This window comes from Lissotriton helveticus, chromosome 7 (genome assembly GCF_964261635.1).
Source record: "Lissotriton helveticus chromosome 7, aLisHel1.1, whole genome shotgun sequence".
Lineage (NCBI taxonomy): Eukaryota > Metazoa > Chordata > Amphibia > Caudata > Salamandridae > Lissotriton > Lissotriton helveticus.
Genome location: NC_136068.1, coordinates 1446079921 through 1446106831, shown reverse-complemented (window position 1 = coordinate 1446106831; position 26911 = coordinate 1446079921). Strand labels below are relative to the sequence as shown.

General features: G+C 46.9%; 1 protein-coding gene across 1 annotated transcript in view; it reads right to left on the bottom strand.

The window, feature by feature from the left end:
• The window catches only part of LOC144769520 (uncharacterized), a 270191-nt gene that overhangs the window by 224933 nt on the left and 18347 nt on the right, over positions 1–26911 (bottom strand). Inside the window, exon 3 of the mRNA XM_078653661.1 lies at positions 7793–7927. Within this exon, the coding sequence (XP_078509787.1) occupies positions 7793–7816 (24 nt within the window). The 5' untranslated portion in view covers positions 7817–7927. The remainder of the gene's footprint in view (positions 1–7792; positions 7928–26911) is intronic.

Below are 26911 nucleotides of genomic sequence, written 5' to 3'. Positions count from 1 at the left end.
TCCGCAACTTTGTCTGCCAGTTTTTGATGATCATCCCATAAAAGGTTAGGATCTGTGGCAAGTGCTCGTAAACGGTCCTCCATAGTAACCTTGGAGTGTTCAATGGCCACTAGCACTCTTGAGTTTGTCAAACATGGAGGTGGTTATGAGGATTCTGCTGTCAGACAATGGCCTTCAGTGATTGGGGACTTATTCTGCATTGGGTGGGAAGTTTGAAATCCTCCATTGGTGCGCAATCTCCCCATTGCTGCAGAGGGCTGTTGCAGGTGTCCGGCATCTTTTTAGTTTTCTTTTCTCAGTATACAAAGAGTTTCACTCTTCGTTTCTGCCATTGGCGTTTGTGTCTAGGTCCGAAATAGGTGGTTCCTGAGGGCTGGGTCAGGGGAATGTCGGTTCCGAGTCGATCTGCTTTCGTATGGCAGCATGTTTGGTTCTGGATTCGTGGGGACACGGTTTGGCTTCCTCCCGTTTCTCCTGTGCCTGCCTGTAGCTTCTCTTTGTCTTTCAGGCTTGGGGGAGAACGAGAACTGCCCACATTAGCGCCCAATGTGGTACAAACGGTTCTTCTCGCACCAGGATTCTATTAGTTCTCTTCTGAAACGATAGATTTTGGTCACCCTCCACATGTACATTTGTGGTTGCTGTCTGGTGTAGCACTGTATCGTTGTGGGGGAGGTAAGAGGAGGCAAGGTCACCCTCTAGTCCCCCGTCGTGTCTTGTGCCAGTAACTGAGTGTCCCCCCAGGCGTTTGAATGCAGGGGACAGAGTTGCCAGTATTGTGGTCTTTTTCCCTGGTTACTGTATGAGTGCGTTTTGGCGACCGACCTTGCACTTGGCACTGTCCCTGAGAATCTAAGCCCTGCAGTTATGTTCCGAGGGAGGGAGAAGCGCCTCTCGTCCGCGCATGGAGCCCTCAGTCTAGGTGCCGGATAGGAGTTCGTCTGGAGGATGGGGGGGACATACTCCCTCTTGGAGGGGGCACCCCTTCTCTCTTCCACTGTAGGCGTTCCCATTGGTGAATCCCCCTCTCTGGGCCCAGACCACGCTTTGGTCTCTATCTTCGGAGGTGGTGGGGGTGTACAGAGGGGAGAGGCCCCGCTTATCTGTCTCTTGAGTTCTACCGGTCTTCACATTGGCTACTGACAGCAAGAGGTCTCGCCGCATGAACGATCACTGTGTTCCGAGCCTTGAGCTGTGTATATTCAGCAGCAGCCTCCTTCCCAAAATACGCCCGTTGTGGTGGCTGGGGGTATAGATTTTCTGGAGTTTCTCATTGCTGCAGCTCTCACGGTATACCCACTTGTTCCTCGATCGGGCCTCCTCTTCCCCGGCCTGGCTACTGCAGCACTGAATTCCCCTCTCTCAGTGCTTCCTTTAAGGGGACGCTCCGGTTACTTCTTCCGTCCTAGTTAAATGAATTCTGGCACCATGCGGGGATAATCTGCAGGCTGAGAACGGTGGCGGTTAGGTGTGTACTGCTTGTGTGTTTGCGCCGTGTTCAGGGAGCCGCCATGTTGGGCTCAGGCGTCCTGTATTCTATTCTCCTGTGCTCTTGGCCAAATCGTGTTTTCTCCATGCTCTGGTGTGGCCTTTGCCATTTCAGAATTCGCAGTGTGTCTTTTAATTTCCTTTTGGCCATTTTCAGAGCCCCACCGATATGGATGCAAGGCGATTGCCGTACCCGCTTACGGAGCCTCAGGGAAATCAGTCAGCCATCCTGGCTAGTTTAGCCACGCCCCCAGACCTGTGAGTAAGCGATATACAATGACAGTAATAACACTTGATAAAACTGAATACGACCTGAATGCTAATTCTGCCTTCTTTACATTACAAACAAGCATTTGCAATGCAATAGGTCTCGCATTTGCGAGAGTTTGAGCTATTGGCATTATAAATGACAATGCCTTTTATTTACATAAAAATTGATGATGAACTGAAGTTAGGTGTAGTAGATACAGGCCTCCCAGCTCTACACTGATGAGTCGTTTTATTAAGATGCTGAAATGTACTCCACTTTGCTAAGGTTGCGTTTTACTTGAAGCTTACATAAAACTGTATGCATTCATGCCTTACCTTTGCTGATTAAAGCATGTTAGCCATGCTTATAGATTCTTTTTAAATCATATAATCGTTGAAGCTTGCTGAACGGATTACTTTCAGAGGCAAACAATTGAATGCATTGAATGCAGTAAGAACGTATCATTTCTTCTGCTACGGGATCATTTGCAGTACATGCATATGCAAACATCGAAGATAGCTCTTACTGAAGTGTCATGGTCTATTTTGTGCTAAAATACGTGCAATTGAACTGTTCTGAAATTGCCCTTGTTGGAACATTTTGCAATCATGTAATCATCGTGTTTTTAATCTTTACCTTTGGAAGATTACTTTTTATAATTTTCTATGTATTTGCATAAATCTACCGTTAGATTCCTGTGAAGGCTCAAAGATTTAGAGGGTTCCAATTTGCTTCGGTAGCACCTGGCTCAGTCTCTTAGGTCCAATTACAGCAGTATGTTAGCGACCTTTATCTTTCAGAATTTCGGATCGTTGGCCCTTGGGTGCAACAAGGTAGATCTAAAGTCTGATGAGGTCAAACCTCAAGACCCCTTCAGCATTTAGTTGTTGAAACAATGTATGCGTATTATTAGGTATTGAGCATAGAAAGGAGGGTAATAACTATATAAGGCTATAATGTCAGTGCAGATAGCAAATGCTAACTTGTTTTTATTTAGCGTGTAATACTTCATTTATGCAGTTTTCAGTACTTTGTCACTCCATGTATGAACATCAAACAAGTTAAATGTTGATCATCCCTGACGAAATTGCACTTACACCCTGCAGATCACAACAAATGCAGAGCTAAGCCCTTAACTCACTAACTCATCTTGCTAGCTATGTAAAGTGACCTTAGTGACTTATGGAAGGCTGTTTGTTACAAGTCTTTTCTCGATTACAGACTGAGGGACTACAGAAAACACGAGTGTGACTTGAAAAAGTAAAAGATTGCACAGAGTAAACAGAAGATGAAACAAGCTAGCGCTATATAAAACTTGTAAAATATAAAAATCAAACAATCTACTGAATGAGGCAAGCTAAACACAGCAACAACTGACAATTGGGCAGCACAGAAAGGATAGGACTAGAAACCAAACCATAGAACGCGGGTAGGATGCGACTTAAACATGAGAGGAAAATCAAAAAGAAACTAAGTCTCACAATAAACTGACCAGAAAAAAAGCTGAAAAAGAGAAACTGGACAGCGACACAAGTGCGAGGCAAAAGCAGGGGGTAAGGATGAGGTACACCAGAAGAATACATCAAGAAAAATCAATCCATTTATGACCAAACACGAACGTGAGGATAGCACGCGACTAAACCAATGGTGCAAAGAACGGACCAGAACCAAGAGAGGAGCACAGACGGGACCTGACGAGAGCCACTCATGACCGACTGCACGACAAAGATGGGCAAGGAAATTACAAGTAAACAGAATAAGGCTGAAGCGCTAAACCACATCTCTCCGTAGGGGTCGGATGCAGTGGTTCTGGGTCAGGGCACAATAAAATAATCTGATTTTAATTCCAGCCTCCTTTCAGCTATGGGACACATCGCAGTTTGTCAAGGCCAGGAGGCTGTGTAGGCCCCGCATCAGTGATCAGAAGATGATTTGCGGAGCCCTGGCTTGTGCCTGCCCCACGCCCCTGGCAGCACCGCCAGGAAGCCGGAAAAATGCTAAATATTCCACTCACTGAAATCAGAAGTGCACATTGCACGACCCCCTGTGCGGGCCTGAGAGGGGGATACAACAGAGGCTGATCTCACCTTTCAAGGAGGGGGAGACTGGGAAGACTGCCGCAGAACCAGGGGGTGGGGAGGTGTGGGGGGGGAGAAGGAGACAGCATGCGTGAAGAGAAAAGATGGTGAAGAGAGAAGAAAGTGATGCAGAAGTTACTATGAGACTAGCAGAGAGGGGACGGGGATAGTGAGTGAGCACACCTTGAGGGGCTAGAGGAGAGAACGCTCACAGGTGAGTTACATGAGGTTGCGGGAATAGGAGTGGGGGAAGAAAGACGTGGCAGGAGGTGGGCAAGGAAGAAAGAAGGAAAGGAGACCTAGAACACAGAAGGCGACATCAGGGGAAGATGAAAGGTGCAGAAGGGGGATAGCATGGGGAAAGAAGGGTCAGGAGGACTTCAGGGCAATAACGGGAGCGGAAAAGTTGAGCCTGGAGGGGGCAAAGGGCATGACCTGGAGGAGGGCGAAAGAGCAGGGAAGCATAGGGATGTTAGGGGACAGCCTAGAATGAGAGAAGTTCGTAGAAGCAGAAGAAAGAGTTGGATAGCTTGTGGTAGAGCAAGAGAGGGGCGACAAGACGAGCCAAATGGGGCATAACATGAAGGGAGGGTGGAAGAAGTGAGCAACATCAACGTAAAACAAGGGGCCAGTTCCAGCAGGACTCCCGAGTACGTTAAGTTGCTTATACAGTCAAAGGTTGGAAGGACGATATTTAGTTTGACCCTCAGTGTGACCCACGAGCCAGACTGAACCTGAGGTTCGCTAAGAGCGTCCACTGCACATCCAGGACTAGTATTGTATCAAAGTATTCCATTTTACTGTTTTTTTTTTTACAGAAAACTAGTTTAGTCAGTATTTTTTAAAGCGCACCCCTTCCTCCTGAAAAAAACGAGCTTGTGGCGAGTGCCTCTAAATGCTGTCTGCTGGAGTAAAGACACAATTAAAACAGAATCTTGAACCTACTGGACACAGGTAAACAAGCATGCCGTGCGGCCGTGAAACGCACTCTGTAGTGGGGGAGGGCCAGTTGTGAGGACACCGCACTGGCTGCAGGACGTAAGCATTGGCCGCGCGGCCGGCCGCGAATTAAAATATTTTTATTTTAAATGCGAGTTGTGCGCACGCGACGAAAGAAGTGCTGTGCACATCGCGCACGTGCTTGTGCGCGTGCATGTAAGCTGGTCGCCACTTTCGCCGCTTTGGAAGCACTTACAAAAGCGGCTTACAAAATGTCTCGCTGACAGCGCATGCGCGCTGGCTCAGCGAGACCTAAAAAGGAGTAACCTTGGGGAAATCACATCTGCTCCACAGTTCATCTAGTACAAAATATGGAGAATTTAATAACAGGACAACCTAGATCTTTAAAATTATTTTAAAAAGTTCAAACGTACACTTAAAAAGAAATTCTGTCTGGTGTTATACCCTAAGTATAGTCTTTCACCCTTCCCTTTACTATAAGAGCACAGTTACCAATGTCATTCCGCAATGCCATAACTGGAAACAACTAGAGGTAAAAATCTGTCTCTCTTGAAATCATACTTGACAACAACGGCAAGTTCCTAAAATTAAACCTTGATACTATCCTTAAATTGTGGGCTAACAGATGGAAAATGCCCGGCTGCAACTGCTCCAAAGAGGCAATTATTTTTTATTAGAAGCCAACTTCAGGACCACTATCTTAAGAGGCAAAGTTCTGCTGGGCAGCGCCCACGACATCCACTTTACTCCAACATGGAACGTTGTCCATGCTGAAGTCTATTTCATCAAAGATCATTGTAAGAATGAGAGATCACACCAATCCCCAAGGAACTACAATGGTGCCCACTGCCCAGCTAAAGCTTATTCATGCTACACTGTCTAAAAATCAAGGCAACTAACAAAACTTAGCAACCAAGATCAAGACCTCTAGTGGAGCATACACTACAAACAGCAGCATATATCCAGGCTAGAAATACTGAAATGTAAAATTATGAATTGCCAAGCATTCTCCTACTGAACTCCAAGGATCTGGAACACTATCACATTCTAAATCCACCAGGATCTGTCCCTTCTCAAACGTCCACAAGAGGCTGTAAACCAAACTCCTAAAGCAATAGCTCATCAAACAGTAAAAGCTTAACCGACAGACCACCCCTCTCACCGCTCGGTCTCGATATTTCTTTACCCCACAGCTTGACCACCACAATGTGTGGTCAATGCCAAAACTATAAGCCAACACGCTTTTAGGAGGCTTACGAATATAACAATGTACTTCTATGCGCAACACCGGTCACACACGGAGTCTTACTTCACCATGGGCTTAGAAATACCAGACTGGGGGAAACTTAAAAAGGCTCTCCGGAACAAAATGATGGGTATGTAAATTCTGTACTTACAAAGCATTGCTGAGAAGCCAAAGACAGCCGCTCATGTCCACTGCGCTTTGGGCATGGAAAATACGGATCATCTTCTTTGGCTGGATAGTCTTAGCTACCTCCAGACACCCATGAGACAATGCCTAACTGATGATTGAGGGCCACCCCTTCACCTGACACAAATGGAAGCACGAAGGCAGTCTCGAAGGTGCTCACAGAAGAGAGAGCAAAACCTTTGTAGGAACTACAAGAGGAATACCACCTAGATTGGCACTTCCTACTACATTATAATCAACTCCAGAGTTGTGTGAATGCCGCTCTCGTTTGAAAGCGAGACGAGATACAAGACTCTACAAAATATATGTACCCACAAAGGTGGGAGGTGAGGGATTGGGAGGTTTCACAAAAAGCTACTTTGCAATTCTGGGACAAGATCTGGGAGAAACTGACTCAGACCAATGATCTTGCACTTTGCCCCTCAATGTAGTTATGCTTCGCCATACAAACAAAATCCGAAGAATGGCTAACCATAAAAGACGTTGGCTAACCTCCGCCTAAAGCAGCACTATCCATATTCTGCCAATGAAAATCACCTACACCCTGGCTCTGGAGGATTGGTGTGACGCTATGGGACAATGGCATCTCACGAATGCTAAATTTTCAAACTTATCAACCAACATGTCATCTCTGAAGTCATCTTGAAACACTTATCTATCCTGCAGAGGCTATAAGCTTAAATGTATCTGTTGTTTAGATGTTTCACCTTTTCCCTGAATCTATTGGTAAGATTGCAATAGAGCTGGGGATGTCATATGAGAATCAGGAAATCCTTGAGCATGAGAAATGACTTTGTAAGTAGAAACCCCATTTATAAATGCCTGCTTTTAGGACTGTAGATAGCGATATAATTCTATAGCTTGACTACAGTAACGTCACACTGAAATGCTGTAAATGTTTTTGGTCATAACTGCTTTACCTGCTGGAATGGTATTTTTTGATGCAGATAATGTAACTGTTTATACGGGATTGCCAGTTTTTTTTTAAGATTAATATATATAAATACACATTGTATGGTATGCCTATCTCACAATCATAACACTACATTTATCTTAGCACTGACACCAAAATCTCTCTATTACTCAGCATTTACTCCACAATCTAGAACTCAGCAATGACACCACAATATAAAAATGTCATTCAGACATGGCAATTGCCTCCATCTCTCTCACTGTTCAGTTAGACCTTAACCCACCTTGGCCTATCCCATAATCTGGTACTATTCCAGGACAGAAGCGACATGTGTACCTGCATATAAAAGAACCGCAAGACTATTTTCTGGTCCTAAAAAAGGCTTAGAAGTGGTCTCTTCGATGAACAGTAGTTGTGTCAAACGTAACGCGGCAAAAACACACATGAATAACTATTGCGTCTTTATGACTTTGAGCATCTCTGTCTCAATCATTTAAGAACCGACCATGCCCATAGAAATGATAATCGAATGTTTGAAAGCACAGAACAATGATGAGAAAGGATAAGTTGCCATGTTGAACACGCATTCAATGATTTTCACTTGTAACACAAATGACTGTAATGCATTTAAAAACACGTCTGTTACTGCAGGAAAAATTCATAGGTTGTACCTGTGCTGAAATATATTCTTCCATGTTCTGGTCGGTTTCCGTCCAAATGGGAGTAGGGTGTGTGTGTGGTCACTTTCAAAATGAATTTTAAAAGTGACTAAGGTTCAATGAGAAGACAACTCTGTCCATCTCTAACTGCAGAGAAAGAGAAAAAACAGTTAAGACAACATGATTTGACAGAGGTGATTATTGAAGCATTTCTTTTCGTGTCCATCTTTCAAATCAGGTTCCGGGCTGAAGCAAGCTAAACAACTGAGAAAACAGAAATGTATAATGATCAGAAACAAATGGTCAGACAGGGAAACCTTGCAGCAAATATGAAGCTCCGGTCATTAAAATGTACTCTTATGGATTCATGTGTCCTGATGATGCTCCATGTGAATTATAAAGTAACAAATAACTAAACAGACGGGAAAAAAAGACAGGCAAGCATGGTTCCCACACACAGCTGAGATGTCCAATACAAATAATAAACATACCTGCTAAGTACCACGCATCAGGGGTACGTCAGTCTGCAGCAGGCAAATTAAGTTTTCATCGTAGCCCCAGCCTGCTGAGCACCATGAGCCCCCACTGGCAGAGACAATAATCGCCGGTGCCTGGGCAGGGTCCTCCCACCCCAGATCAAATTTGCACGTAGACTTTAAAAATGTATCATCTCACCATCCTCTTGGTTAGCAATAAGACTTAATTGAGCAAGTTAAGCTGTGTTTGTTTCGCTGCTGAGTTAGTTTTATATGAAAAGATACTGCCCTATTGCCTCAGTGCGAGCGCAAGAATACTGCTGCTGACTTCCCCCAATAGTAAATACAATCACTACAGATATCTGTGTGTTAATAGCCAGAGAGAAACCAAATAGAACACTGTTTGGTGCAGTGGCAAACACGGGCTTCTGTACTTGTAGTGCTACAAGGTCCTAGACTGCGAGTAAAAGCGCTGTGAATAGTCATTATTTCAAAACTGTATTACACACAGTATTAGATAGGCTGCCGCAAAATGTGCAAAGGGGTTTAGTGGTTAATTTAAAGCAATTTATTTGCAGATATATAAATAATGCACAAAGGAAATTGCATATAAAATAACATCAGTGGAAAATGTCCTCTTTCAAGTAATGAAACCTCAATTAGTTAATGCAATCACTGCAGAGGTGTGCATATGTTAATGTCTGTGTGTGTGATCACAGAGAAACAGATTTTGAATCCTGGCAGCGAGGAATGCGACTGTGCATTTATAGTGCTACGAGGTACCAGACTGTAACCAAAAGCACTGTGACTGTGCAAGTCATTATTTTGAAACAGGGGCAGTCTGTTAGTGTCATTTCATATCAGGGGTTTCCAGCAGTTTCAATATTGTTTTAGAGCTTCTCATTGCTCATAAGGGTGTATTCTTTTTACATTTATCTCTTTCCATGAACTTCATCACTCAGTTTTACTTGCTAGAAAGTGTCACTAAGTGTCACACATTTGGCAGTTTAATGTCACTCACAAGTACATTGAAACAATGGAAATGTCACACATAAGCAATCAGAAAACTTGGCAGCTATGAATAAACAAATGGAAAAACTGAATAAAATGTATGCAGGAAAAAACATGGTTTACATCCAGTCAAGCAGACCAGTGTAAGGCAGGCGGTATGTCGACATGGAGTTAATAATTTGCAATGGTACTCGTCAGTCTGCACAGGGAGTTAGGAGGGTCCTGCTCTCACAGCCAGTCCAGTACAATCAGAGCTAGAGGTGGGGTAAGGCCCATTGTCACAGAAGATGACAAAGGTGTATTTGGACACAGTGGGAATGGTAGCAACTGGAAACGGATCAGAAGAGAAATGCACTACCGCCAAAAGATGAGTCTTTTTATGCTGGGGCGCAAATAGTTTGCACTAGGAGGGCTCATTTTAACTGACCGTTTTAGTGAAGAGCAGCTCACTGTTTGTCAATTTAGCTTGTTTTGGTTTCTTTGTTTTTATATTTTATTTATTTAAATGTTATTTTACCAAGTAGTCTTCAGAGAAAGAGCTCTTTCCTTTAGAGGTGGCTTGGCACCAGTTCTTGCACTTTGCAGTTCATCTATTAAGGCTGGTATGGCCATGGTGGACGTTTTGTGAATATAAGTAGGACACAGAGTAACACTATACTAAACTTATTCTAGCCCTGAAGAAGTGGGTGGCAATTAAATCCAATGACAAGTGCATTTTCTGAAACACTGAAGGAAACAGTGAATAGAAGTACAAGAATATCGATTGAAGACTTCTTTTTGATGTTCTAGAGTGCTCGGAGGCAATTTGCCTTTGTTCCAGTTGAGGTCTGTCCAGGTGACCACTCCTCCCTGCTTGAGCAGCAAACCACTGAACCATTATTAGTAACTGAAGCACTGTAACTTTGTCCACTAAGGCATATTGTAGCCTTATGTTAGAATAATTTGAGACATGCTGTATCTACTGTATGTGCTTTCATCACGGCCATCTCTTTTCATTGGCTCCTTCATGTGCCTTTCTAAATTCGTTTCTTTTCGTTGGTGAAACATTGCCATTTGTCCCGCCTTTGGGTGTGTTTTACACTTTCATGGCTACTGCCCTGGTTACATGTCCCCATACTCTATAATTTATGGTTTGTGCGGCGCACTTTTTTTTCCCCTTTGAATTGGTTGCACACCGAGGTCAGTGGTGGGCAGCAGACAGCAGAAAAAGGATGCATGCCGGTGATAGTAGGGATGCTTTGGCAGTGTACACCGGCTGGCTCAGGTACGCTTCTCTTTTCCCCTCGCGCTGCCCATGTCTGTTCTTCTGGTTTACCAATGAAACAGAGGGTACCCGTTGTAAACACTTACATATTCGGAGTGTCTGGTTCGCATGCTGCTTTTCATCTAAACAGATTTACAACAGCATTAACAAAAATACAATGTGAAATCTTATTGCCACCGTATTGCTACTTTTGTCTCCGAAATGATACATTATAGGCATCCACATTTTCTTAATGTATGTGTCGGTCAGAAGTTTAATTGGCTGCCTCTCACCCCTCATTGCCTCCCCCTCCCGTTGCACTGCGCTTCTTCCTCCCTCAAACCTCCTTAGAGCGCCACTAGGAGCTTGGCAACTGATGTAGGTCTCCTTTGCAGTGCTGGCAGTCTGTTGCTCATGAGGGCCCTCTGCGGACCCACTCACTGGTCTTGTCCCCTCTGGAACTGATTTGAAAGAGGTGGAGACAAGAGACTAGCCGCGGCTTTCCTCTCTCACCCGCTAGCATCGGCCTCTCCTTCTGCGCTCCGTCTCCTGCAACCTCATTTGCTTCAGAGCAAGCAGCAGGTCATCTGCTCGTCACTCCAACCCTAGCCGGTCTCTACTCCCCAACATGGACCCACTTTTTGCGCAGCAGACAAGAAAAGATCAGTAGCACGGGCGTTTATGGTCGACACTTTTAGACATACCATTTCTAAGTACCAATATCACATATGCTGTGTGTTTGTTTTGCATTTATAGTTCTAAAAGCAACTAACTGTTTTCCCAGACTATCAGTACATTAAACTTGTCTCTGTTTTTAGTCTGTTTTCATGTGATGTTTACTTGTCAATGAGCTGCAAAACCCAACATTTTATTTTCAGATCCATTTAAAAAAAAGAAAAAACTTGTACGATTATTCCAAGATGTTTAGAGTGAATAGCATGCCAGTGGGGAATAATGTGCTGCATGGCTAACACTTATAAGCTCCCAAACGCGAGACATATTGGCCAGGCCAATGCTTGTTTTTCCATTACTGTGAATCTTAATGCTTGGACGTATACCCTGAAATGCTGTTACTACATTTTCAACAGCTTGTTAGAGCTTAAACACTTCACAATCATTTTTATTTGCATCTATCTTCTCAGCAGGGATTGGACCCAACAGCCCCACCCTTTTGTTTGGACATTCATTTAGGAGTCTCTGTTACGCTGACTACTTCAAACTAAATCTTTTGCCTACCTAGTTCATAAGCATACCTGGAAGAACCACAGCTCCATTATGCACAGTGCCCCATCCTGTACCTCAAAAATTAACATATCCATCAAAGCTTTCGATTCTCAGATCAAGACACCTTTAGACAACACTGCTCCGGAGATGTATGCTCAATCTCAGCGATTCGCTGCCCTTGGTGTTCGGAGAAGCTGCTTACAGCTAACCATAAATGTCATGCTGCAGGCAGATTTGAGGTGAAATTATTGTCCATCTACTCAAGCCGGATATCTTTTCATCATCAAAAACTACTAAGTTAGTCAGAAAAACGAGGTTGATGTGCTATGCCTCGCTTATCCTATTAAACTAAAACAAGCATTTGCATAGCCAATATGTCTCGCCTTTGGGACCTTATAAGTGTTTAGTTATCCAGCGCAATATCCTTGGTGCAACAACATCAACTGTTGCATGGCTAAACACTTATAAGGTCCCAAAGGCGAGACCTATTGGCTATGCCAATGCTTGTTTTGGCATGGCAACAGATCATGAAAGCCGTTTCGAGCAAGTGTTGGCAGAAGGGCGGCACGGACAGATCCTACCCTCCATGACATCAACAAATTAAGTTTGCAAAGGCGTGGCTAGGTTGATGTTGTTCCCTGGTGATTGCTGCAGTTGCCTCCCCGCCCACGGAGTACAACTAGTGCATGAAATGATTGACAGATGTATACTAGGCGCATCACACAAAGTAAATCCGGCGCACTTCGCTGGCTCTTCATTAGCTGGGTGTTGGGGGTAGGACAGCAAGGCGGTGGTGCAGGAAGCAAAGTCAAACCGATGAGCTACATCAGGGGGTTAACAGCACCGCGGGCTACATCCAGCGTCCACTCCTGCTTCGCAGGTCGCCTGAGTGATAACATATCTCGCCGGTACTTTGAGCAGTGGGTGAGTTGGTGCCATATAAAAGATCAACTATAAAAGCATAATTCTTTATCCATGCTTTTATCTCCCCCGCCTCTTCCCAACCTTTAAATACGTCCCCAGGGAAGAGGCTCGCTCCCTGGTGAGGGCTCCCGACACATAAGTACATTCGAAGGTTATGGAGATAGGGGCCGCTGCAGAGATCAGGGTGTCAGTTGGTCTTAACTCTGCATTCACCGAATACGGCAATCGGCTTGAACTTGGAACCCTCCCCTCCGCGCGCTTTCAATGGACCCCGTTTTGTAACACTACAAACCATTCTTTCACAGCTTCTCCCAGCCCATGCGCGAGCAGAAACACATGCCTGCCCTTGTGCCCTCGTCATCTCGGCTCGGACGAGGGGCTGGAAATGTAATATAGCACCCGTCCCATTCCCCTCTCGTCACTTTTGTCCTCCGTCCCCTGTTCCTGGTAAAGAGAAAGGGCCCTGCCCTCCCAGAGGGCAAGAGGCCAAAGACAGCAAGCAAGGACACTGCCTGTGAGCTGAACCTCTGCGCAGCAGTACAGCACGCAGCGAGGCCTTTGAGCAGAGGTGAGGCACCCCGAGGGGATTGCAAATCAGCACAAATGAATTCTAACGCATGCCCCTTGGCAGATGTGTGGGCGGATATTGCAGTTGCGAGCCTTGCCAACCAAGCCTTTTTCCAAGTCCCCGCTGCTGGACTAATGTAGAAGAAAGTAAATCGGCCACATTTATAACCACAACCTGAATTATGCTGAATGTTCAACATGCTTTATATGTGCAACTCTCTAGATGAAGCCAACTAAACTCTGCTCACGTGCGTTAATTAATCTCGCTGCTTAATTTCATACCGGCCCCATAGGCGCCAGGTTGACCACAACGTTTGTGGGACCTGAGTAATATGAGCAGTGGGGAGATGACATGGGTGCCAAGAAGGGTGTCCTTACTCACATGCACGATGGTCCATGGAAAAGACTCTGGCATGAAAAAACCCACCCTAAAACAAGAACAGTAAACAAACAAGTAACCTGAGACTGGAATGCAGCCTACCCTCCATCTGGCACACTGCGCGCCGCCGCTGCTAATTAAAAACAGATGGCACCCAGCCGCGCTGCTGCTCGCTCCCAAGTTCCCTAAGCCAGGGGAGAAAGAAGGCGGGACATGCACCCGCCTTTTTAGCCAACTGCGTGCTGTCTTTCTTAGAAAGATGCACGCAGAGGCCAATATCGGGTGATGAAGAAAAGAAAAAACACACGCACAAGCGTGTGCTCCGAGTTTAAAGCCCTTACTAAAAGCCTCGCAGTGAGGCACATGCGCGCTGGCTCAGGCGAGACCTAAAAAGAAAAAAAAACTCTTCAAGAGAAGGGTTTTACATTTGTAGAGACTTATTTGCTCCACCCTCAAGGAATTCATCCATCAGAAGATCGCTTCAATCATTTGATAAAGATGTTATTCTCCCACTTCCCAGAATATATTGCCCTCTTTTTTTTCCACTCACTCAGGAAATAACCTATTTCCCCCGTCCTTTTATCAAGTGTGGCTCCCTGACAAATCATTATCCAACAATGATTATGAAGACATTAGACACTATTGCACCTGTACTCAAAGCCTTGCATTATTAATTACTCTCAGAAGCATTGGTTCTGGAAACATGAAATCAGGTAATAGTGCTCCCTTTGTTAAAAAAAAAAAACTTCAGCTAATCAGTCAGTCCTCTGAAAATAAACACCACTATGCCTGTTTCCTTTCTCTTTAAAACTGTAGGGAAAAAAAATAATGGACAGATGTCAGACGTTATTTAGATCAACAACCTGCTAGATCTGAGTTTATCCCATACCTGGGCAAAAGCTGCCCTGTTGCCAGTTAAAAGAGGATTTCACAAGTTCCTCCATCAAGCTGCATGATGATTAGTTCTTATGCTGCTCAACCTTTGCACAGTCTTTGAAACAGTTGCTCACTCAATTATTATCCATCATCTTGACTCTGTAGGTATTCAACAGAGCACTTAAATTGAACTATCATCAAACTCAATCTGTGAACCGTCCTTCATTTCCCTCTAACCTAAAATTTCCCATTTGGTGGGTACTCAACAGCTCTTCCCAGAACCCTAATATTGTCAACCTTCATCTTACCCCTCTGGCATTACCTTTTATAGTTGCACTTCATTGTTCCCATGTGTCCCATTCTGATGGCACATTGATCATTCAATTTTTAACGAAGATCTGTGCTACCTTAAAGAGAATTGTAGAGCCTATATATCTAATGTACATTCTTGGATGAGACAATTTTCTTGAAACTCAAAGATCAAGATCTTTATCCTTGGATGACCAATTACGCTTTGGACCCCAGATTGCTAGCAGGATGTATGTCAGTACAACGCGATCTGAAAGATCACGGTACTTGACAACGCGGGCCTTACAACGCAAGTCGGCGCGGATTTTGGAATCTTATAATTTTATATTCCAACACCAGTCCACGTAACAGTAGGGAAGGTGTTGGAATATAAAATTACAACATTCCTTGCCCAACAGCGCCATTCAGCGCAAGTCGTAGTAACGACTTGCGTTGTAATGGCAGCGTTCTAAAGGCACTGCGGTGTAAACACCGCGTTCTAAAGGATGTTCCCCTTGCTAGCCTCCCCGTATGCAGTGCCCCTTTGTTGGTTGAGTCAGCCCGAAATTGGAGTGTTGGTTTTTATTGTGCCTTTCCTTTTCGAGATCAGTCTCATCCAGACTGCTTCAAATATAGAATGTTGTGCACGGCTATGCCGTTGCTCCTATTGGAATATCAGAAAAATATGATGAAACAACCATTAAATCCAGAGTCAATTGTGACAGTTTCAGCCATAAAGAAAATTTAGATGGGAAGTAGTTTATATGGGGGGAGAACTAATTTTTATTCAAGTTGTCAGACATTCACAGCCCTTCGGTCAACAATTCAACACTACAGTGAATGTATTACATTAAAAAACAAGCATTGCAAATGCAATAGGTCTCGCATTAGAAAAGTTGGAGTTATTGGTCTTGTAAATGACATATTTTATTTATTTGTTGGTTTTTAAAATTGCTAAATTGATGGCTTTGTCATTTACAATGCCAATAGTTATAACTTTCGCGAATGTGACACCTATAGCATTTGGAATACAACATGTTTTGTATTTACGTGACTTAGATGGCAGCTCTGGTCGTTAGGCCACATCTCTAGAGAGCAGGAGAGTGCAGCAGGGGAGAGAAGCACAGCAATGCAATAGGTCTCGCATTAGGAAAGTTTGAGCTATTGGTATTGTACAGGACACATTTTTTATTTATGTGCTTGTTTTGAAAATAGCGAAATTAATAGCTTTGTTATTTACAATGCCAATAGTTTTATCTTTCGCAAATGTGACACCTATTGTAACACAATATGTGTTGTGAGGGTGGGTGAGGGGTTGAGGGTGAGGGGTTGAGGGTGAGTGAGGGTGAGGGGTTGAGGGTGAGTGAGGGTGAGGGGTTGAGGGTGAGTGAGGGTGAGGGGTTGAGGGTGAGTGAGGGTGAGGGGTTGAGAGTGAGTGAGGGTGAGGGGTTGAGGGTGGGTGAGGGGTTGAGGGTGAGTGAGGGTGAGTGAGGGTGATGGTGAGGGGTTGAGGGTGAGTGAGGGTGAGGGGTTGAGGGTGAGTGAGGGTGAGTGAGGGTGAGGGGTTGAGGGTGAGTGAGGGTGAGTGAGAGTGAGGGTGAGTGAGGGGTTGAGGGTGAGGGGTTGAGGGTGGGTGAGGGGTTGAGGGTGAGTGAGGGTGAGTGAGAGTGAGGGTGAGTGAGGGGTTGAGGGTGAGGGGTTGAGGGTGGGTGAGGGGTTGAGGGTGAGTGAGGGTGAGGGGTTGAGGGTGAGTGAGGGTGAGGGGTTGAGGGTGAGTGAGGGTGAGGGGGTGAGGGGTTGAGGGTGAGTGAGGGTGAGGGGTTGAGGGTGAGTGAGGGTGAGGGTGAGTGAGGGTGAGTGAGGGTGAGTGAGGGTGAGGGTGAGTGAGGGTGAGTGAGGGTGAGGGTGAGTGAGGGTGAGGGTGAGGGGTTGAGGGTGAGGGTGAGGGGTTGAGGGTGAGTGAGGGTGAGTGAGGGTGAGGGGTTGAGGGTGAGTGAGGGTGAGGGTGAGTGAGGGTGAGGGGTTGAGGGTGAGTGAGGGTGAGGGTGGGTGAGGGTGAGTGAGGGTGAGGGTGAGGGGTTGAGGGTGAGTGAGGGTGAGGGTGAGTGAGGGTGAGGGGTTGAGGGTGAGTGAGGGTGAGGGTGAGTGAGGGTGAGTGAGGGTGAGGGTGAGGGGTTGAGGGTGAGTGAGGGTGAGTGAGAGTGAGGGTGAGGGTGAGGGTGAGGGTGAGTGAGGGGTTGAGGGTGAGGGGTTGAGGGTGGGTGAGGGTGAGGGTGGATGTGGTGGTGGATGTGGTGGTGGATGCGGTGGTGGTGGATGTGGAGGTGGTGGTGGATGTGGTGGTGGATGTGGTGGATGTGGTGGATGTGGGGTGATTGCGGCTTGCAAGCTTATTCCGCTCACGTTATGCAGTTTCAAACATGATTGCCACTATTACTCTCAAATTCACTTGGCAGCAAACTGGTGAACTAATTAAAAGAAAGTCCAGGGGACTTGGCATCAGTGAAAGTGGTCTCAAAGCCGCTGGGGTCTACAGCCTCGACGTTCACACCAAGGTCGCATCTGGCCGAGAGCCGCTGCTTCACCCAGACAGGGGATTGTGCTATTTGGGACCAAAAATCCCAACTTCCAACACTATCGCCACAGCAACTCTACCATACTGCAGGGAAGGCGAGCCAGAGCACCCCTCCTGCAGCAGGCAGACAAACTGCGCCTGTCTGCGGAAAGGAAACCCGGCACTGCCACCCCAGGCCTTGGAGGATGCACAGGCAAGACCAGCTCCTACATCACTCACACATGCTACATGACAGGACGCAAGCACCAACTCTAGTGTGGGTTACATTTTGTGGCACGCTTAGTGAGTCCACAGATTTGGTTAGTTCACGCCGTCCATAGAAAGAGGCCCGACCCAAGAAGGATGTCGGTTGTCATTCACACTGCATGGCTGGATACGCCGAATGTACTTAGGGCGCGGCCCCGCAGAGGTCCCCTCGCCCCGCAGCCAGCGGGGCTGTTCGCAGACGAGGGTCCCATCACAGGTCCCCTCTCCCCACAGAAGGGCTGGGGGGCGCCGGAGGGTCCTTGCCCGAGAGAAGGGTACCTCCCCAACACACGGGTTGGGGGATAGCTCCCTCGCAAAGGCAGGGCAGAGAGCGCTGCACGGCCTCAGTTCTCAGGCCGGGTCATGTGACTTCTCCGGTATTTACTTTACACGAGCCCAGGCTTGGCTCACCACTGCTCCCGCGGGGGAGCGTCTCCCCAGGCAAAGAACAGTCCCTTCTGGCCGGGATACACCGAGAGCAGACGGGGCCGCGGCGGGCGAGCGGCCATCACTCGGAGGACCTTGAACACGGCCATAAATCCACCGGAGAGGAGCAGAGGCAGCCCAGACACTGAAAGAGTGCCGCCATGCACACACTGCAGACAGACACGCACGCACACACCCAGCAGATAAGACCAAGCACCACCCGCAGCCGATAGACACCACACATGGCAAACAGCCCACCCCACAGCAGACAGACACACACACACAGGCGAGATACACACAAGAGACCAGACACACTCATACAGCAAAAACACAGCAGCCACACACCGCGGGCACAAAGGAGACAAGAAACAGCAGACAAAAGAGACACTGCATACAGACACACCGCACACACAAAGGACACAAGACACAGAGCAACCAAACAGACATGCCGCACCCACACAGCAGACAAACACACCGCACACACAAAACAACAGACAAGCCACACACCGCAGAAATGAGACCACCTTCCCCCCCAACACTGAAAGAGTGGTGCTGTGTGCGCGCGCGCGCACACACACACACACACACACACACACACAGTAGAGAAACGCACCAAGGTATTCGGAGCAAAGGCATCCGGCCGATCCCCCACACGCGCGGGCACGCACACACCCGACAGGATTCCACATATCCAAACAACCTGTTCGGCGGCATGGGGGGCCGCCCTCCCCGCAGCAGTCGAAGTTGTGGGTGAGGTGCCCAGGAAGTGCCCACGGCCCGGTGCCAAGGCAGGGCCCCACATACAAAGCTGATTGCTGTAAAACACGCAGACGGCGAGTGAAATAAGCAACCCGAGAAGGTATAGAATATACATATAGTTGTATCTGGATCATGGGATGCCTCTCCCTACCCGCTCAACCCCTCACTCGCTGCCTCAGAATACTTTCTGGATGTAGGAAAAACACGACAGTCTATGGTCCATTTTTTTATTCAATACAACGCGCTTGTACCGTTTGGCTTTTGTTTGTTAAACCAGTATTTGGACATTCACGCCCAAAAAGCAACGCTTCTGAGAAAGGAAAACACGCAAAGGCTCTCACTGTGGAGAGGTGCTGTAGATACAAGCGGGCTCTGCAGAGGCAGACTGCCGGAGGGCACATGCAGCAGGCGCCGAGCCAACTGCACACACCATCACAAACACTGGTCACAGGCTGCTCCCGGCACCCCGAGCAGGGCCGAACAAGGCAGCTCTGTGGTCCAGCAGCCTGGCATGACAGGACAAAGAACGCCCCCCACTCGCATCCATGACCCGAGGGAGGTCCCCGCCCAGAGGTGCTGTGCCCTACTGTGCAACACACCAGGCTGCGAGGGTGTGCGGGTGAAACACGGCGTAGGGGCTCAGCTCCCCCTTCAACCCAAACACAACAGTTAGCCGACTCTAGCCTAATAATTATAGTGATGCATTTTATGCGGTAATTGCAAACACAACAGTGATGGACAGAATGTGGATCAATGTCACACATTCACCCCAGTCCAAAGATCTGGGCCCAAATCCATCGTTTTTCCACTCCACACCACCCTGGGTTAGACAATGGCGATATGCAAATCAGCGCTGACCCTGTGCCCCATGGGAACAGTTCAGTCCGAACTACAAAAGCCATGTCCTTCCCAGAACGGAAACAAGCATCCGAGGACCGGCCCGGTTTCGAGGTAACACCTCTCATCAGCCCGGCTAGCTTGATTCCAGTGGTGTGGAGTGCCTGGGACTCACGTCTGAGCATCCCCAGTACACTTAGAGCGGTAATTGCAAACACAACAGTGATGGACAGAATGTGGATCAATGTCACACATTCACCCCAGTCCAAAGATCTGGGCCCAAATCCATTGTTTTTCCACTCCACACCACCCTGGGTTAGACAATGGCGATATGCAAATCAGCGCTGACCCTGTGCCCCATGGGAACAGTCCAGTCCGAACTACAAAAGCCATGTCCTTCCCAGAACGGAAACAAGCATCCGAGGACCGGCCCGGTTTCGAGGTAACACCTCTCATCAGCCCGGCTAGCTTGATTCCAGTGGTGTGGAGTGCCTGGGACTCACGTCTGAGCATCCCCAGTACACTTAGAGCGGTAATTGCAAACACAACAGTGATGGACAGAATGTGGATCAATGTCACACATTCACCCCAGTCCAAAGATCTGGGCCCAAATCCATCGTTTTTCCACTCCACACCACCCTGGGTTAGACAATGGCGATATGCAAATCAGCGCTGACCCTGTGCCCCATGGGAACAGTCCAGTCCGAACTACAAAAGCCATGGTCCTTCCCAGAACGGAAACAAGCATCCGAGGACCGGCCCGGTTTCGAGGTAACACCTCTCATCAGCCCGGCTAGCTTGATTCCAGTGGTGTGGAGTGCCTGGGACTCACGTCTGAGCATCCCCAGTACACTTAGAGCGGTAATTGCAAACACAACAGTGATGGACAGAATGTGGATCAATGTCACACATTCACCCCAGTCCAAAGATCTGGGCCCAAATCCATCGTTTTTCCACTCCACACCACCCTGGGTTAGACAATGGCGATATGCAAATCAGAGCTGACCCTGTGCCCCATGGGAACAGTCCAGTCCGAACTACAAAAGCCATGTCCTTCCCAGAACGGAAACAAGCATCCGAGGACCGGCCCGGTTTCGAGGTAACACCTCTCATCAGCCCGGCTAGCTTGATTCCAGTGGTGTGGAGTGCCTGGGACTCACGTCTGAGCATCCCCAGTACACTTAGAGCGGTAATTGCAAACACAACAGTGATGGACAGAATGTGGATCAATGTCACACATTCACCCCAGTCCAAAGATCTGGGCCCAAATCCATCGTTTTTCCACTCCACACCACCCTGGGTTAGACAATGGCGATATGCAAATCAGCGCTGACCCTGTGCCCCATGGGAACAGTCCAGTCCGAACTACAAAAGCCATGTCCTTCCCAGAACGGAAACAAGCATCCGAGGACCGGCCCGGTTTCGAGGTAACACCTCTCATCAGCCCGGCTAGCTTGATTCCAGTGGTGTGGAGTGCCTGGGACTCACGTCTGAGCATCCCCAGTACACTTAGAGCGGTAATTGCAAACACAACAGTGATGGACAGAATGTGGATCAATGTCACACATTCACCCCAGTCCAAAGATCTGGGCCCAAATCCATCGTTTTTCCACTCCACACCACCCTGGGTTAGACAATGGCGATATGCAAATCAGCGCTGACCCTGTGCCCCATGGGAACAGTCCAGTCCGAACTACAAAAGCCATGTCCTTCCCAGAACGGAAACAAGCATCCGAGGACCGGCCCGGTTTCGAGGTAACACCTCTCATCAGCCCGGCTAGCTTGATTCCAGTGGTGTGGAGTGCCTGGGACTCACGTCTGAGCATCCCCAGTACACTTAGAGCGGTAATTGCAAACACAACAGTGATGGACAGAATGTGGATCAATGTCACACATTCACCCCAGTCCAAAGATCTGGGCCCAAATCCATCGTTTTTCCACTCCACACCACCCTGGGTTAGACAATGGCGATATGCAAATCAGCGTTGACCCTGTGCCCCATGGGAACAGTCCAGTCCGAACTACAAAAGCCATGTCCTTCCCAGAACGGAAACAAGCATCCGAGGACCGGCCCGGTTTCGAGGTAACACCTCTCATCAGCCCGGCTAGCTTGATTCCAGTGGTCAGAGCTGATTTGCATATAGCCAGTGTCTAACCCAGGGTGATGTGGAGTGCAAAAAAACGATGGATTTAGGCCCAGATCCTTGTACTGGGGTGAATGTATGACATTGTTCTACATTCTGTCCATCAACTGTGTTTTTTGCATTTTATGCAGCGCTTCATACAACCCATGTGTTTCTCGGCGCTCAAAATAACAGATGCTATGATACGGTAAGGTTCTCAATCGACATAGCTCGGAGTTTGAGGGCCAAACCATAATAGAGGTTAGCTACACATGTCTGAGCAGGAGGTCAGGGACTCCAAGTAGCGGAGAGGGCCTGTACGCACATTAGGGCAGCACATCGAACAGTGGAACTGTAGGGCAACCCTAGTCTGAAGCATAAGATTGGATGTCCAGTGACCTCCCGCCGCTCGCAAGAAAACACAAGTGTGCCAACGCGGGACCAGCACCTGGCTCCTTCCCCCTCCTCCCAGCAAAACCAGCTCCGAAAGCGAAACCTTCCTTAGGGCGGGACTTCCGTCTTCGGAAGCCCGCGCACGCGCCCACGGGAAAGCAGTGCTGGTGACGCGGGGCTCATGCCCGAGGGAGAGCCCCGCGGAGGCTGCAAGACCTTAGAATCACGGTAAGGGGGGGGCGCTTGCATGTATGGTGTGGGGGGGGCGCTTGCATGTATGGTGTGGGGGGGGCGCTTGCATGTATGCGGCACCTGGGGGGGCACTTTTACGTATACGGCGGTGGGGGGGGGGAACTTCTATGTATGCGGCGGGGGAGGGGGGGGCTTATATGTATGCGGCGGCGGCCAGGGGGAGGGGGGGCCCTTCTATGTATGCGGCGGCGGCAGGTGGCGGGGGGACTTCTATGTATGTGGCGTCGGCGGGGGGGGGTGTGGGGGGGCTTTGTATGTGTGTAGGTGCGCTCCTGTGTGTGTGTGCCTTCTTGCCTGCATGTGTGTGTTCAGTGTGCCTTTCTTTGCATGGGAATATGAGGGACGGCGACGTGCGCGCTCACGAGGTAGAATCTCCGGCAGGAGACGCTCGTGACAGTCTGCTGTCTACATTCCCCTGAAAGTGATTACATTAGTTGTCTCGCTAGACGTACGCAAAAGCAAAGCTTTTGCGTGCAAAAGCTTTGCTTTTACGTACGTCTAGCGAGACCTAAAAACAGAAACACCTGCACAATACATCCTAGCCCCTACCCCACTCATGTTCAGAATGAGGACGTGGCCTAACTGTTAGATTGGTCGACCTTGAAGCTGAGGTACTGTGCTTGAGTCTCGTCAGGGACGCTCGTCAGGGCAGATCACTTAATCCTCACATAAAATGAATGTGTCCGTCTGTAACGCAACTGCTGCTCATGTTAAGTGCTCTGATACCTTCGAGTCTAGCCCGCGCTGTATAAACCTCCTACGCCACCAAAAAAAGTCATATAGGAATAGCCCGGAAACCAAGTTAACCAATCCATTTTCTCCAAATCCCACTCTAACCTGCAAGGATTTTTTTTAATTTTTCTATTATCTATCAGAAAGCATTGGAACTTACTTCCACCATTTATCTGTGAACCAACAGATTATGCCACCTTCTGCAAATACATTCTATTCTGTCCACAACAGGAGAGGCGCCTTTGGATAGTAATTGGAATGATGGGATTGGAGCAAGGGGTACAGTAATCTGCACCATGAGGGGAAGAGTGTTCCTCTGCATTTTTGGATAAGTAATACATCGGCACACGAGGGCGAAAATAAAAGAGTTCCTTCTAGACTGGGAATGCAAAGTGTATGTCTGCACCAGGGAGAGAAAAGGGTAACGCATCTGCACTGCTGAGGAAGTTAAGAAAGGCTTACAAATGCAATGGATTTGGGGGACGAAGGCTGCGGCCCCTGGTGGGAGGGGAGTGGGTGGGAGATTTCAACTTCAGCAGGTGTAGTCTGATAACCACAGTTAGCTGTCAGTGATTAAGTCATCACAGGCCCCTGGTCCCCTAATAAAATGCATTTTATGTGCAAATGATGAAGCCAATGTAACACCAAACATAAGGATTCTTATACAATCAAAATCTTCAGGAAGTGTTCTGCTAAACATACGCAGGGAGGCAAACATAACAAGCGATTGCAGCCTAATGAATGTGTCCGAAAGTGTGCAACTGGTGCTCATGGAACGCGCTCTGATACCTTCGGGACTAGTTCGCGCTATATAAAAAAAAATATATATATACTTTGAGGCATGCTACATTGATAAAGCATTTATTTATATTACCGCTGATCAAGATCACTGCTGACAATCTTGCACGGGCTGACCCCTAACGTAATCTTGTCTGACATAAGTCAGTAATACAATGTTAATAGAAGCTTGGGGTGGTTTTCACTGAATATAAATAGCTCTTACTAAAGAAACGATTAGAAACCCATGGTTTATTGCGATTATGGAGTTGTACTTAAGGAACAACGATTCTTTTTCAGAGACTCTAGTAAGAAGCAATGCGACCTGCAGGGGACTGCCCTGAAGCCTCTACATTAGTGAAATGATGATAATGATCTTTAAGGGTCATTATTCCAAACACCCATTCCAGCTTTATGTAGACTAACGACTTCATCCAATTTTATAGCCCATAAAAAACAATACTCCTGGGATGGGGGGGTGGACGCAGTTTGCACTGGAAGCAGGCTGCACTTGGAGGAAGGGAGAGGTCCTCTGGGGGCAAGCTGCTCCTGAAAGGGGCAGCAAGGAAAGCAGGTTGCACCGGAGGATGGGGAAGAGCAGTACATATGGTGGGGAGTAAAGTAGTCTGCACCTACAGCAGGAGGTCAGGACAGTTTATCCAGAGGAGCAACTGATAAACAGTCATCCCTGTCAAGTATCACGCATTAGGAGTTATGCTAACGCATTTTAATGTGATTTCCACATCACCGCAACTAAAATGCATTAGTCATGCACCTTGTGCCACGCTTGTCCAATGAACCTGGAGCTCTTTCTTTGCAGCGTGCACTGCCAGTGAATGCATTATGTGCAGCCTTAAAACCAGATCTGCAGTGTCAAATAACTAATTAGAACACCATAGTATACTTGGGCGGCCTCAGTTAGCCAAGCCGGCCTCACGCTCCTGCATAGCACGTGGTCTGTCAGCACCACCTGTAGAATAGGAAATCAGGAGGATCCGGCAGTGACCTCATGAAGGTCCAGGGGTGGCACCTTGCCTGTTTGTTCTTTACCAGCAAGGTGCCCCTCCACAGTGATCTCGCAGTCTAGCTGATTGGCTCGTGGAGACACTGAGGCAGCGGGTGGCAGCCTTCATTTTCCCTGCTGTGAATGCAGTCCCTTCCTAAAGTATAAATGCCATTATCACAGGTCAGCGAGTGTGCAGACTTTCTTTGGCTATTTGAGGGCCTGTTTGGTCTTGTGGGCAGCACTGGGTTTTTATGTTGATTCCCCTCATATAATTACCAAACCATGCCCGGTGCTTAAATGAAGGAGCCTTTATCTACATAGCGGGGTTGGCATGCCAGCAGCTTTCTTTTTCCTTAAAACGCCAGCTGCCAGTCCAGTTCCCGAATGATAGATCATATGCCAAGTCAGTGTGTGGGCTGATGTATTTGGGCTGTTCATTGGCCTAGAGCGCCGGGCTTTGCCATTGATTTACCTGATATCCGATTACAGTCAGCAAGCTTAGATGCATGCAGTCTTCTATACATTAGAACATTTGAATATGGTCGGTCTCTGAGGCTATATTACAAAACATGAGCGTGTCTTGACAAGTTCAAAACTGCCCTGATGGTCATTGTCTGATTTGCTAATTTAGGGGGCCACTTTTAGTCTGGTGACATAGTTTATTTTCTGTCCAAGTCCTGGCCTTGTGTGGGGGACATTCCCTCCCCGGTCTGGCTGGCAGACACAGTCGAGCTCTAAGACAGCTCAGGACTGGACTAGCTGCAACTCTTCAGCCTACATTACCATACTACACCACCATTTCATTTTTTATTAGTTATATTGTACTGATGCCCAGAGGCATGCTTTTTTTAAATCTCTGTATATTTACAGATGTGCTGGCCTCTAAAACTTACTTGGTGCCTGCTACATAGTTTTGATCCAAGGTTGAAGTCTTTTTTTTTTTTGTTTAGAAATATTTTATTTATCATTTGAAAGATAATACAAAAGACATGTTGTGTATGTTAAAAGAAAAAAAAATACATAAGACTACGTATACATGTCATATGAAATCATAAATAATTTTATAAGTAAGAGGGGAAAAGAGAAAGAGGATAGGGGAAGAGAAGGGAAAAAAGAGGAGAGGAAAGAGGGAAAAGAATAAAAGAAAGAGATGATAAGAATTAAAACGTGGGATTAGTAGAAAGTAAGGAAGTAGGAGACTTGGAGGAAGATAAGTGGTGAACGGGAGCCAAAGAAGATCAGATTTAATTTTTAGGGGGACAGAATTGGAGGATGCAATAGAAATTCTGTGTTCATCACAAATAAAGTTCCACCAAGTATGCACAGAGAGCTTAGAATTATCTTTCCAACACGATAAAATAACTTTGAATGCAAGTGCAATAAACAGGTCCAATAACTTAGCAGATGAGGATACAATAACAATATTATCAGATAAAGAACCTAAAAAAACATTCAATAAAGATAATGGGGTGGAGCAAGAAAACATTGGCATGCAGATATTCCATACTTCAGTCCAAAATGATAAAACAGAGGGACATTCGTATAATTGATGTTTAAGAGTCCCAGTTTCCTTGGAGCATGACCAACATAACGAGGAAGAAGTATGAGAAAACTTGTGTATGCTAACCGGTGTAATAACAACCCTATGATATATAAAAAAATAAAGATTGAGTAATTAGATACCTTAAAAAGTTTGGACCATAATCGATCCCACAATGCAACAGATAGGGAGACATCTAGGTCAGCCTCCCAAGCGTTCTCTACATTCGATTTAGGGCGGTCAGAAACATTTGATAACAAAATTGAATAAACAAGAGCAGCCTTGGGTTGGTGAATAGAAAATAAAGAATACAATGGGGTAGCAGGGATAAAGGAAGGAAAAGCAGCAGGCAAGGAAAAGGAAGATAAATGTGACTGAATGGTAGATGTTATAATGGTATATTCAGGGAGAAACGATGAAGGCAAATGGAATGAATTTTGCATTGCTGAAAAGGAAATGAGAGATGGACCAACAAAA